The 13,230-nt window shown below is 40.3% G+C and overlaps 1 protein-coding gene across 10 annotated transcripts in view; it reads right to left on the reverse strand.

Annotated features, from left to right (window-relative positions):
• Nucleotides 1-13,230, reverse strand: part of nebl (nebulette) — a 117,007-nt gene that overhangs the window by 24,248 nt on the left and 79,529 nt on the right. For 5 of the 10 annotated variants that reach the window (XM_066724553.1, XM_066724546.1, XM_066724537.1 and 2 more), the window contains exons 4-12: nucleotides 12,740-12,850; nucleotides 11,898-12,008; nucleotides 11,240-11,350; nucleotides 10,724-10,834; nucleotides 9,010-9,114; nucleotides 6,600-6,710; nucleotides 5,177-5,278; nucleotides 4,280-4,384; nucleotides 3,160-3,273 (exon numbers count right to left, since the gene is read on the reverse strand). The exons of 4 other annotated variants lie outside the window; for them this stretch is intronic. In XM_066724553.1, the coding sequence (XP_066580650.1) occupies nucleotides 3,160-3,273; nucleotides 4,280-4,384; nucleotides 5,177-5,278; nucleotides 6,600-6,710; nucleotides 9,010-9,114; nucleotides 10,724-10,834; nucleotides 11,240-11,350; nucleotides 11,898-12,008; nucleotides 12,740-12,850 (981 nt within the window). Of the gene's footprint in view, nucleotides 1-3,159; nucleotides 3,274-4,279; nucleotides 4,385-5,176; nucleotides 5,279-5,780; nucleotides 5,870-6,599; nucleotides 6,711-9,009; nucleotides 9,115-10,723; nucleotides 10,835-11,239; nucleotides 11,351-11,897; nucleotides 12,009-12,739; nucleotides 12,851-13,230 lie in introns of those variants that run through there. One more of the 10 variants, XM_066724577.1, reaches the window with a different exon arrangement.

Here is a 13,230-nt window from a genome sequence, read left to right on the forward strand (position 1 = left end):
ACTTATATAGAGAGTTAGAAACACTAGGTAACATTTCAACCATTTTCACATACCTCAAAGCCATCACACCACAATAAACATTCTGTAGGAATCAAGGGAGAGGAACGGCAAAGACTGCTTCGATTCGAATTTCAATTTTATTACCACAAACCTGACCAATCAGAAGTTTGGAAGGAAAGAGATTATAATGTCTTTGTCTAAAATGTATAAAAACAGAAAGTTAAAACTAGCAATTTGGAGTGGAACAACCTGGGAGAAGAAACCAAGGGGACGAAATCCAGGAAGACTGAACAGAACTTCTCCACCAAAAACCTGAAAGCTTTGCAACCGTCCTCAAGTCGACGCAATCTGGCAGCCCTCCCCGCTATTGAACTTCTGCATAACCGAATCTCAGTAAATCAAACAGGTAGTATATACCAAGAAGAACACACAGAAGATGGGAAGATGAGGTCATGAGCTGTATTGCCGTGACCTGGACCACTGTGGGTCAAAACAAGTAGAAATGTCTTGGCGATGTCTCCATCTACCAGTGCATCAACCAATGATGATGATGATGATGATGATATTTATATATATATATGTATATATATATTTGTGGTAAGGCATCATATGCAAAATATAAAAACAGTTTTCAAGTAACAAATGTCTTGTTCATACATTCGCAAGCTTCGGCAGGCTGGCCTTTCTGTGTTAAATAATAGACATTAATAACAGACATCTATCAAAGTCTGGAGCAAAAATAATGTAACACAAATTAAACAAGAAAAGTTTGCATTACTCGTGCCTTAAGGTCAGGGGATTTGGCAGCTCCAGGAAATAGCCCACCCTCTCGCCCTAACTGTCAAGACAACAATGCGTGCTATTTTTGTGAACTCACAGAGAACGCCTCTCTCTGCGTCTATGGGGAGTATATTCCACAAGCTGCAGGGCTCCAAGAATGTCATAGTGCACTAAGAGACAATTACTAGTCCTGAGTCTTTTACAGTGTGGAGAGAAAACACTGCTCCTTCGTAATGCGATGGGCGTGTTGTATCCAAGTGTAAAATAAGTCAGTGAAATTCCCTGCCTGGGGTTTTTTCACATTTTGGGAGAATACTGGGTGAGAAGAGGTTTTCACTAACAAGGCATTTTGTACCCTGATAACTTTAACACACAGGTACATCATTAACAACTTGTTCTGGTATGCTCTCTGCACCTGTACCTCACTCCAAACATACTCCTATGGGCCAACATGAGGACTTAGTGTCTTTGAACAAGGTCTAAGAGCTCAATCACTAGGTGTGGATCACATCTTGATTGGTTGTGAAGGCGTACACAGGCCTAGACCAGATCAAAACTTAGACCAACCCAGGAATATCAAATTAAAAACCTGTTCCCTATCATGTTTTAAGTATCAAGTACTAGAAAATAACTCCTGAGAATAAAATATTATTCAATTAGCTTTTCATATGTAGGCATAACATTTTTGAGTTTTAAGAATTATTAGAGCTTTAATGGATTCTAGTGTCTCGATGTGTGGCTGCAGATACCTTTTTGACTTTTAAAGCCAAAAAGTAATTTTCTTATTAGAGGAAGAAGACTCCAAGACTTGAACGGAAAGCCCATTCGCCTGATGTGTGTCCAACAGAAGCAGAGGGTGCGAGTGGAAAACACAAACATTGACACATCTCCTGTCTGGAGATGCCTAGAAGATTATCACTCCATCATCATGCATGAAAAACTGACATAATATACCAGAAAGGCACACAGTGGTCAGACACAACAGAGGAGGAATATTAACTATCCAGGGAAGCTGGTTAACATTGAATGAGGAATTGTACCCTATGAAATCAGTTTTTCCAAAGAACTCTGATCAGAACCGGTCATTACAAAGCCTGGCACTTTGGTGCAATGCTGTCTGAAGAGCCCACTGCATCTCTTATCAGGAGCTTTTTCCTCTCCTTACACAGATCAAGGACATGGAGGCAAATATTTTAGCAGCACACAGAAAAACCTATCCCAATTCACAAAGGCAAACAACACTGAAAGAGAAATGGATATAAGCTGCATTTCAATTCAACTACAACTGAAATTGAGAAAATGCTGGAACTCAAAAGCAGTAAAGGACAACCCCAGTCGAACAAGTTTATTTTTGATCTGTGTGCAATGGGAAATAATGCCAAAAAAAAAAATACTGTTATAATTCTTTCCCCTAATAATTGTATTGTCGTCATCAGACTTGCAATTAATGTTGCCCCCAGGAAAGTTACACTACTGCCCTGAAGTCTGTTATATGTAGAAATGCAGGGAAATCACCACATTCATCACACGTAATAAATGATGGCTGTCCTGTACATCATTGTAAGCATGAATGGTAACTGAAGTTATTGCAGCCAGCGACTGTAATTCCACTAAATGAAATGGCAGATCCTCACATGTTCTATACTTGATACAACCTGCAATTTTCCACTGAAGGGTTTCCATAGAAACTGCTGCTTAGCTACATGAATTAAATAAACGCACTTCAAAATGCTTTGGAGGCATGTCATACGTGGTGGGAGACAAATAATTAAGCTTCCAGAAATGTTACCGGTGCTTGTGCAGACCTCTGAGCAGTGTTTATATTAATACATGTCAATCCACAAACTGGCACTTTATCAATGAAAGGGAAATGGGAGCCTTGACCTTTTGAAACTTTTATTTGCATGCTTTTTGTTTTTACCCAATAAAAAGCCCCCATTGAGAACCGATATTGTGCTTTTAGACTGGTGGGTGGCTCAGAATTAGTGATGTAGTTAATGGCCATAATACAGTGTTAATAACAGCCTGACACCATATACATTTGGTGCTTCAATCAGTGGCCAGGTATCATGGCCATCTTGACCCACTGAGTCCAATAATTATTTGAATAAGAGTGCAATGAAAACCAGAAGCCCATTTAGCTATCCAGGACAAAGAATGTGTGGGCTGTTTCCTGTAGAAGCAGAGGAATACTCCAGTCATAATCATTTTTTACCACACCCACTGTAATATCTGTACTGCTGTGTGCCTCACTCAGTCAAGGTTTCTGTCTGTCACCACACACAAGGTATTCCAGGCTCGACTTGCGTCCCTCCCCTGATGTACCGGCACTGAGCCAGCGCTGCTCTGCGACTGAGACTAGGACTGAGAGGGACTCACCTGACTGGCCAAGATCGAAGCTACTTGTGCCTGCTGGAAGGTGGCGCTATCCCCAGGGTTATACTGGTGTCTCTTCTCCTTCAGGTCCCTCTCAAACTTCTCTTTGTATCTCACCTGTTGCCAGGAGAAATCGATGTTACAGACAAAGCCAAGCAGTGCATCAGGATACACAGGGAAGTGAGGCTGCAGCATGGACATTAATTCTGCATGCAGCGGGGGACCCGAGGCCGACCTGAGAGACACGAGAGAGTGAGAGACTGAACCTTGTCCTTAACAAAGGTGAGTGATAAATCATACCCGACGGTTCATTTTCTTTGGACTCTGCTCCTCTCTCCTACTGCATACAGCCCTTACAGAGCAAACATCAAGGGTTCAGAAAAGTAGAGTGTCATACATCATCCACACATCCCTGCAACCCTGTCAGTAAGGTGGCCTGTCACTGTGCGTTCTGTTGTCCACATCCTTTTAAGTTTCAAATCTCCGGAGTTGCAGGTGTCTCCCGAGTGTCTAAACCAGCAAGGGGAGCATTAACTCAGAGCCCTGCAGCCCAGACATCGCTGGATCAAGAATAGTCCATGTGTCAATAGCTGACTGCTCCCCAGCAATAGGACGCAATTGTCTTTGAGCTTCTGGGGTAAAGCATCCAGGCTGGGATACCCAAGGATTAAGCTGCTTCATATTAGACGATCACAACACAGAACTGCATCCCATTTAGATCTGAATGTAATCGGACCACATTGCCTCCATATTGATACTGGATTGCAGGCCTTTACAGGCAGGTTTTGCTGAAATGATTTATGGTCTGTTTTTAGCAGGATTGAAGGAGAACAGCATTCAAAAAACAAATCTTGTGTTACTGCCCCACACTGCAGCTCAGACATCAAAGAACAGAAAAGCAGAAAGGGACTGGAGAGACCAGTTCCTCTTGGTGCATACAAACAAATACAAACTGCATCTGGAAAGGTGCTGTGTTTTTCTTACTATCTTTTTGAAGGATCCCATTTAGGCCAAGGCCAACATGCTATTAAAAATATTATGAACGGCGGCCCTTTGTGTCTCATCTGTTGTCCCTCCGGTAAGACGCTGCATGCCGTGCTTTTGAGATGCACACACATCTTACCTGGCTGGCGAGTTTGGACGCTTCTTTGGCATGCACAATGTCTGCTCTCCCCAGCACCGACTGTTCATTGTATACATCTGATTTGTTTTTGCTTTTATAAGCAACCTGAAATCAAAAGCAAAGGAACAATTTCACAAAGAGAACCGCCAGAGCAGTTTGATTATTTACTTACAGTTCAATAATTGTTTCAGATGGCTGTGCCGCATTAAAGTACGATACAGGAAATAGCTTAAAACAAAGAGCAACTGCATAGGAAAGCATAATAAAGCAAAAAAATATCCATCAAGTTCTGAATATACATTCAATCAAATATTTTCTAAAAACAAACAAAAGACTGCAGAACCTACTGTGCTTTAAAAGTAGACTTAAGAAAGAGTAACTGCATGAACCACTGACTAGAGTCATTTTAAATTGCAGGCTGGCTACACTTGCAACAAACTGTACCTAGAAAAGGTCTCTGTACTCTTTGCCATCTATTTGAATAAAACCATTAGCAAGATTAACAGAAAAAGTGCAACGCACGAAACACAGTAGGTTTACCAGCTTATATAACACAGGGGGTCATATTCAAACAACTCTCTCAGCCCAGATAGGTTTTTTTAGCACACTTACTTTGAAAAAGCAAAGGAAAAAAACTCCTAACAAAACAAGGAATAAAAATGGGACTTTGTAAACCACCTGTAGGGACTCTTCAAAAAGCACCACATGGCAAATAATGCATCACTTGGTGGGGTTGTTTTCTTTTTCGGAAAAGGATGTGATGCGAGCGCACTGTGGGTTTAATGGAATTTATTAATGAGGCTCAGTGTTTGTTAATGATAAAGCCTGAGCCCCTGAGCTGCAATTTCAAAAGCTCTGACTTGAAGGCGGGGTGGTAAATAATTAAAAGATACTTACATCACTGACAAGCTTTGCTGTCTCGGTTGCACACAGGATGTCTAGTCTGTCAGCCACCTCCGTGAACTTGTGAATGTCTTGCTTTCCCTCCCTGTATTTCACCTTTTGATGAGGAAAAGTAAGTGCAGGGTTACTATAAGCGTATACTTTTTGAAAAATGTGTTGTGATCAATCTATATATCCTGAATCCACTTTAGAAATCAGTTTTGAAGGAAATAGGGTGAAATAGCATAACAATTATAAAAATCAGAAAAACGAAAACTCTCATCTCTCTAGACGAATGTCTTTATTATTGGTGTGGTAAAGGGAGTTGCTTTAAGAATCCCCAACTATTTTTAAATTCTAATTTTGTCTAAGCTTTAAATAATTTACCAATATTTATTATGGGGTAGAACCACTTTCATAAAATTATCATGTAATCTTGGCCAATAAGGGTCCAGTCCCAACCCACTTTTGAAAAAATACAGAATTAAGACGTTTCCTATTTTGTATGTTCTCAATATGGCAGCATTTTAGTCTTCAAGAGTTTTGTCAATTTAACCACAGCAGCAGCAGTGGCGCGGTTTACTACGGCTCTCCCAGCTGTAATCAGATTGTGGCAACTTTAATTAGACGCATGCAATGTCGTAGTGTGGCCTAGTTTACCTTTGTGATGCCTATAGATAGTGGCATTTCCTGAAATAAGCAATCTGCCTAGGGGAGAATATGAGAGTCAATTATAGGATACTGTACTGTAAAATTTGCAAATACATTTCACAAGAGTCAGATCGTCACACTTTTTGTTTCTGATTTTTCAGCTTGTCACAGCAACACGGTACAAAGTGATCACGATTTGACTCTGCAAGCGTGTTGTGTGGTTCTTGTTGCACATGCTTGCACAAGTCAGTTGATAATGAATTGAGGCAAGACCAGTGTGTGTGAGCATCTGTAAAGGATTGTTACAGTTTGAGGGTGTATTGCAAGGGTGCTATAAAGACGACGGTGGGGGGATTAAAGGAAAATCAAAATGCCCAAAGGGTCAAGTATCTTAAAAGTTTTATTTTTATTTAACTTTGGCTGTGTTATTGGTACAATATTTGTTGTTTTTGGATTGCACAGAAGGCTGCGAATGAGGAAATGCAAATTTGGGTGTCAACAAGAAGAAACTGGAGAAACACCAAGTATAAACAGAACTGAGATTTTGTATGTGTGTGTTTACTATAACTTGAAAATAAACTTTATGGTATTGATGCTGACCCTAGAGACTGTAACTGACATTTTCTGGATCTTAGTTCTCTAATCCCTGCTATGTCGTAAACCACAGACTACTCTTCCAAGGCATGACAAAGAATACCAGTCCTGTTACAGTTTGTGTATTGGAAAGTCGGGGAGGACCAAAACACAAGATTACAGTGGCGGTGTTCGTGACGCGCAGACCACTTACGTTACTCTGATGTTTATTGACCTCCATGGCGTGTGCCACCTCTGGCGGTGCCTTCATGTTCGAGTAATCCGACTTTCCCTTCTCTGCGTTGTACTTCTCTTTGTACCGTTTCTAGTAAAGGGATGAAGGAGACCAGGTGAGTGTCTCTGCGCACTGTTTGGATAAGCACCATCATGTAATTCATTACCGGCAAATTTTTAAATTAAAACTTACGTTACGGGGGGTTGGCGTTTGCAGGATATTTGTTAGACATTTATGATGTAAAAAGATTAACTTTTTAACTTCCACAAGGTTTTGCCATCTACAAAACATCAAAACACACTTACCTTAAACATTTATAACATAGCAAAGTAGCTAATGTGAGCGTTAGGCTGAAATGAAATAATTATGAACTCTCATAGTGAAGTGAAAAGGAGTTTTTACTGAGAGCAGCGCCACAGAGAAATCAACGTGATTATGGTGGGGAAGATGTATGGTTTAAGGGGTGTGTGCTTCAGTGAGGCACTAACTATCGAACAGGGAACATTTTCTCATTCTGTGAAAATGTATTGAACAAGTCATTGGAACAAAAGAAACCGAAGACATTTCTGTATCAATTGTAACCAATCTCAAAGGAACAAAGCATTTAGGATCAAGTGCTCTCCTTGCATCACATCTTTGAGAGCTAGCCCAGTATGTGTGGGGTCTGCGAGTGGGCGTGGCAGTCCAGCTCAGCTGTGCACAATGACGAAGACATGTAAAGAGCAGGCTGCTCCATTAATTGGTGTAAATAGCTCTGAGGTGCAATATAGGCAGCAAAGTTCACCCAGGCAACAGAAAAGAGGAAGGTCATGTAAAATGGATGCGTCTGGCCTATTCAATAGTTCATGCCATGAAACTCAAAGTCATGACCCAGTCATGTGCAATCCTACCAGAAAAAACAAAAACAAACTTGATTTGGAATTGATTTTGTCAACATGGATGAGAGAGCTGCATCAATATACCGTATCCTTAGCTGCTAGAACCAATACAACAGAACACACTACAGTTGTAATGACAACATACAACATAAGTAGTTCAGGAGGTAGTGTTATTCAAAGGGCTACTACTCAGCACACCCTCACTGTTGTCTCATTACTGTTATTATTGTTTATTTATTGGCAGTCGCCTTTACCCAGGGCAACATCCAGTCTTCACAAGAATCACTTCTCATAGAGCACTACATAATCCACTAAATACAATAATGGCAAAATACAATACACAACAATAAGCATAATACCTAGGCTATAAGGAAGATACAAAGGCTAAACTCTAGTAAGGGAAAACGTTAGTGTGGACAAGAGAAATCAAAAGCATGTGTGTGTTTCACATAAACGTTTTCTCTGGATGGTAGCTTGGATTATAGAGAAACTTTTGCCGTCATCCTGTCAGTCTGTTTTGGCATTTTTTCTCCATGATTTCTATTGCGCAAATGGACCACTGTGATGGGAATCTGTTTCTAGAAAGACTTTTCCAAGTGACAGAGATAACATAAAAGCCCTGTTCTCAGTACTCTACAGATGAGTCAGAGTGGCTTACAAAGGTATTTTGCTTCCCAAAAATGTTACCTCACCGTGGTTAGTTTTTGAAAATCTCTACAGATTTTGTTTTCTCTCTTAGAGGCCATAAAAAAGAATGATTCCACAACAAATATATATATACGATTTATGCAACTGATGATTAAAGAAATTAAGTATTATATAAAAAGATTACATACACGGTTCCTGCAACATGAATAAAACAATTACAACACACAGTTCTTATGCCTTTTCTGTGGTTAATTAGGAAGACGAAGTCTGCCAAATTCAGAGCAAAATCGTTGAACTGTTTATTTTTAATCTAGTCAAAGAACTCAGTGATGCCATTTAGAGGAGACAAATAAATTACTGGTACGCAGAGATCACAAATGATTATCACATTTGGTGCAGACAGCAGAGCCTGCCCATTCAGGGCATGCAGAAGCTTGAGAATGGGCCCTGCTTCCCAAAGAGGAAGTCCAATGCTTTGTTAATGAGAAGGGTGATCAGTGAAACAGTGGATACATTTTGTGAGTGTCATCAAATCAAGAGTATACGATTACATCACACATTACTGTTTGAGTGGCAGCAAACTGTATTTAATCACATGACAAAAACCCACGCAGCCATGTGGACAGCAGGAAAACTCCAAGGCTGAGTCAAACCTGGGTCCCAGGAGCTGTGAGGCAGCAGTGCTAACCACTGCGCCACCGTGGCCGCCCCTAGATCTGTTATTTTATCTTAATATTACTCATCAATATGACATTTAAGATGTCAGGTGAGTGAAATGTGAAGTGAAAAACATGGCAAACTCGACGCAAACTCTGTCTGAGCCGATGACGACTCTTGTGGACCCTTAGCTGAACTCGTCTCACCCCACTCTGATTCTGTGACACCTCCTTGGCAAAAACTGTGTCAATGGTTTGAGGCATCCGTGTGTACAAGCAAGGTGCTCCCATCTTTCCAGCTTTGTATGTTTTCTGTGGATACAAACAAACACAAACAAGGAATTCAGCCCAGTTCAAACTGAAAGCTTTACATGCACACATTTGAAGAGGAGCATATTGACAAAACCAACAACAACGACAGGCTTACATTGAGACAAGTATGTGTTCTCTCTATCAATGTGGTACCATATGCTTACATAGCCCAGGAGGACAGAATCCCAGTTTATTAAGGATTCTCAGGTGAAACAATAATGCATTATCTTAGTATGATAAAATAAGTTTACCATTCCAATTTCTACTGCAAAAACACTGTATATTACCATAGCGGCACTGTCATAATTGAAGGTTGAGTAAATACATTGGCGAAATATCCACGGAACGTTCTTAAAAGAGTTTGTAATGCAGTTACAAAGTACAGCTATACTAGTTTTACTACAGTGCCTTCCATACTTAAAGGAAGTTGACACAAATAGCACTCACTGCTGTTTCCTGCCGTTTCTATGATAAAACCACATTTTTTATTTACCATAGCTTCTTCTTTACATACAATAGTGTATAATGCAGCCATTGCTACTCCAGCTGCAGCAACAACATTATGGATAAAACAGAATGTAGATATCTTACTATAGTTATGTACTATGAAGGTGTGGTAACTAAATGAAAATTATGTTCATTCAACACAAACAACAAAAATAAGCATTGCGACAATTTGTTTTAATGGACCACAGTTCATTTGAAGTTTTTCTACAGTATTTTTTTTTCAGAGGTGCCTCCTGCTTAGATTGTTATTTGGTTGCTAAGTGACTTTTTCAGCAGATCTTTGAATGACAGAATGTGACTTGGGGAACTACACCAGTGATACATTAAATCAACTGTTGAATACAATGTTCCCTGGAGTGCCACATTTCTAGGCCAGCTTCTTAACTTTCATGTTAAAAACTAGATTATAATGTGCATTTTCAGTGTGAACACAGCTTCTGTCATCTTCTCTATCTGCTGGAGAAGAGCAGTGCAGGTCCATATTGTTCACATTGAGATATTCTCTGCATACAAAACATCACTGGTTAAAACTGGCTTGATCTTTTAACAAATTAATTGAAATCCCATGCTGCTGACCAACTGTGGGATTATTTGTGTTAAATGAACACACAAAAAAAGAAACATAGCAAGTGTGCATAATTATGCTTCATCAACCAAAGAAAAATGTGCCTGGAAGCCAAGCAGGGATACTCTGTATACCAGGAACTGTTGTACTTGACACTGTAGTGCTTTATAGCAGGATGCCCGAAATGCACTTAAGGTGGGAGAAGCCTTTTGAATAAGTTATTTTGCTACAATCACTGATGTGAACTAAAATGCAAGGCTTCAAATGCAAAGTGTGGGTCGTAATGGAGGAAATACAACATGCAACAGCATGTTACACTGCAGACTAGGAGTGCCACGTGCCAGACCCTGACGGCTGCAGCGAGGGTGGCATCCTAGCGGTCTCTAAAGCACTGACTGGGAGGAGCAGCGAAATGGTCCCATTAAAACAATAACTTGTTGAATTGGGCAGCGGAGAGCTCCGGGGAAAGAGACCCAAAGACACTGGAGTCTCCAGCGCCAGGGAGAGGGGCCGCTGATGTTGCTATCGGGGCTGTACCTCACTCAGGATCTGAGACTGGCCTTTGGCATGCTGCGTTTCCGTGGTTTCAGACATCTGGGCGTAAAGGCAAGAGGCAAAGTCCTTTTTCCCAGCTTGCTTGTACTTCGTCTGTAAAGCAAGCAAAGGTATAGCATTGATACAAATAACAGCAGTGATTTCAATCCACACACATGCATTCCAGGTGACAAGGTGTTTTCCATCACTAAAAGTAGTTAACACTACACCACAAGGTCTTTGCGGTTCCCATCACAACCATGATTAAAGCTCTCAAACCATACAGTGCATCTCCACTAAATATACTACAGCGGCAGCTTCCTTAATTTCCTTCATATAACAAGCTAATTTGCCGAGGCCAAAATAAAAGCTCTGAATAAATACCTTCCTGCCAAACCAGTTTCAATCACAAGGTCTTTTTTGCATATTGCTTGTTAATGCTGCAATACTGACAAGCTGAACTACACTTATTGCGTTAATACAGTCCTCACATTCAGGTATTTACACGTGCACGCATACCTCACTCAGGTTATCTGACATTTCTTTTGCAAACTGGGTTTCAGTCGTGTTAGACATCTTTGAATATAGGCAGTTGGAGAATTCATTCTGCCCATCTTTTCTGTACTTCTTCTGAAAAGTAAAATAAGGAATACAAACTATTTATTTTGCTGGAATTAAAATTAAAAAAGAGAAAAACCTGCAGCATGATTGACATGGTGACCAACATAATTTAGCATTTCTGAAATTTAAATCCTTCGTGATTTAATTGAAAGCAAGTATCGGGTTTAGGTACAGTGTTATACATCATCTTCTGTTTCTACTACTGCTTAAGTAACATGCCAATCATTTCTTTTACATTGTTTGCATTCTGACACATCTTTATAGGTGCTTTCAGTTCCCACGCCTCTTTGGCACTACTATGGACACCTGACTGAATCCAGCACAATACACACCTTTCATGGAATGCTGATCGACAGCTCCAATTAAAGGCATTCTTTAATCAGGCTGTTTTTTGGAGACTCCCTGTACTCTAGCAGTGGTCTAGACTCCCTCTATTCTAGCAGTGTTTCCAGACTCCCTCTAATATACTACAGTGTTCTAGACTGGTTCTACAAAGCAAGGTGAGGGTCAAATAGAGAGAAGAGACAAAGAAAAAGAACAGAACACAATGCGGTACCTCGCTCTGGATGTCAGACAGCTCTTGGGCAAACTGGATCTCTGTGGTGTGTGGAAGCTGAGAATATAGGCAATTTGAGGTCTCCCTCTGACCGCTCTCCTTGTACTTTTTCTGCAGTAAAGAAAAATAAAGCATTTCATATTTATAAAGCGTTTGTGTTGCTATCACAGTATATATATATACCTAGTATATATTAGGGTGTATAGATGTAGTGTGTAGACCTGTAATAGTGTGACCCAATTTCCCATGCTTGTTCTTCACTGTGGGATACAATGAAAACATGCTTTACTTTGGGCCCAGCAGTGTCACTCTGAGGACTTTACCGTCTTTACTTTACCTCATGTGGAAACAATTGTTGTGGAAACAGACTGCTTGTTCTTAAAAAATAAAATAAAAAACATTCTAGAGCTTCTACACAGCTAAAGAGAGTGTTTGAGGAGACAGAGCGCACCTGGACAGTGTGATCAGTTACACATGATCGGTTTACATATCAATTTACACATGTAACAGTCCTGGTTCTTACATTTGGGTTCACACATTTTAAACAGCCTGGGATTTCCAGAGCTCTGTTGCCGAGAGCTTTAAAAGACACTTATTTTATTTAAACTTCGATAAAGTCTTTTGTTATTATTCTGTGTTTTTTTCTGGCCTCCCACCTGCTAAATCTTGCTGCTGTAACAGTATTTTATCACCCGATTTCCCTAATCTCATCTTGCTCTTTTGGACGACTTGCTGATCTTGTGAGGTACAAACCCCTGGGATTAAACTGGGCCCTAAATCGTGCTTATTTCAGTACTTCAGTGAAGAGGGGAGAGTGAGAGTGCAGTGAGGGACAGAAGTACCTTGCTTTGAATCTGGGACAGCTCCTTGGCATGCTGGATTTCATTGGTTTCTGACATCTGAGAATAAAGGCAGTTGGCATTCTCCTTCTTACTGGCTTCTTTGTACTTAGCCTGCAAAATAATAATATCAATAATAATGATGATGATGATAATAATAATACAGTACATTCATGTCTAGAGTACACTCGGTATTTATTACCTTATATAAATTAAAACAGGACCAAAATAAAGTCTGTCACATATTTCAAAATACACTGTTGTACCAGAGGTAACTGTAACATGGATTTCCAATTAGCAGCTCACTTCTGTATCCTCCAGTTATTGTAGTTTGTCCCATTGTGAAAAACTAAATGAATCCGTCTCCAGGCTACTGATCCTGGCCTACAGTGTCTGTTCACACAGTGCATTTAAGTTAATCTTGTTTTCGATTGTGCCGAGTGGAAAGACGTGTAGTGCTCTCCCCAGCGAGACAGATAACATGAGGGAGAACT

Source organism: Amia ocellicauda, chromosome 2 (genome assembly GCF_036373705.1).
Source record: "Amia ocellicauda isolate fAmiCal2 chromosome 2, fAmiCal2.hap1, whole genome shotgun sequence".
Classification (NCBI taxonomy): Eukaryota; Metazoa; Chordata; class Actinopteri; order Amiiformes; family Amiidae; genus Amia; species Amia ocellicauda.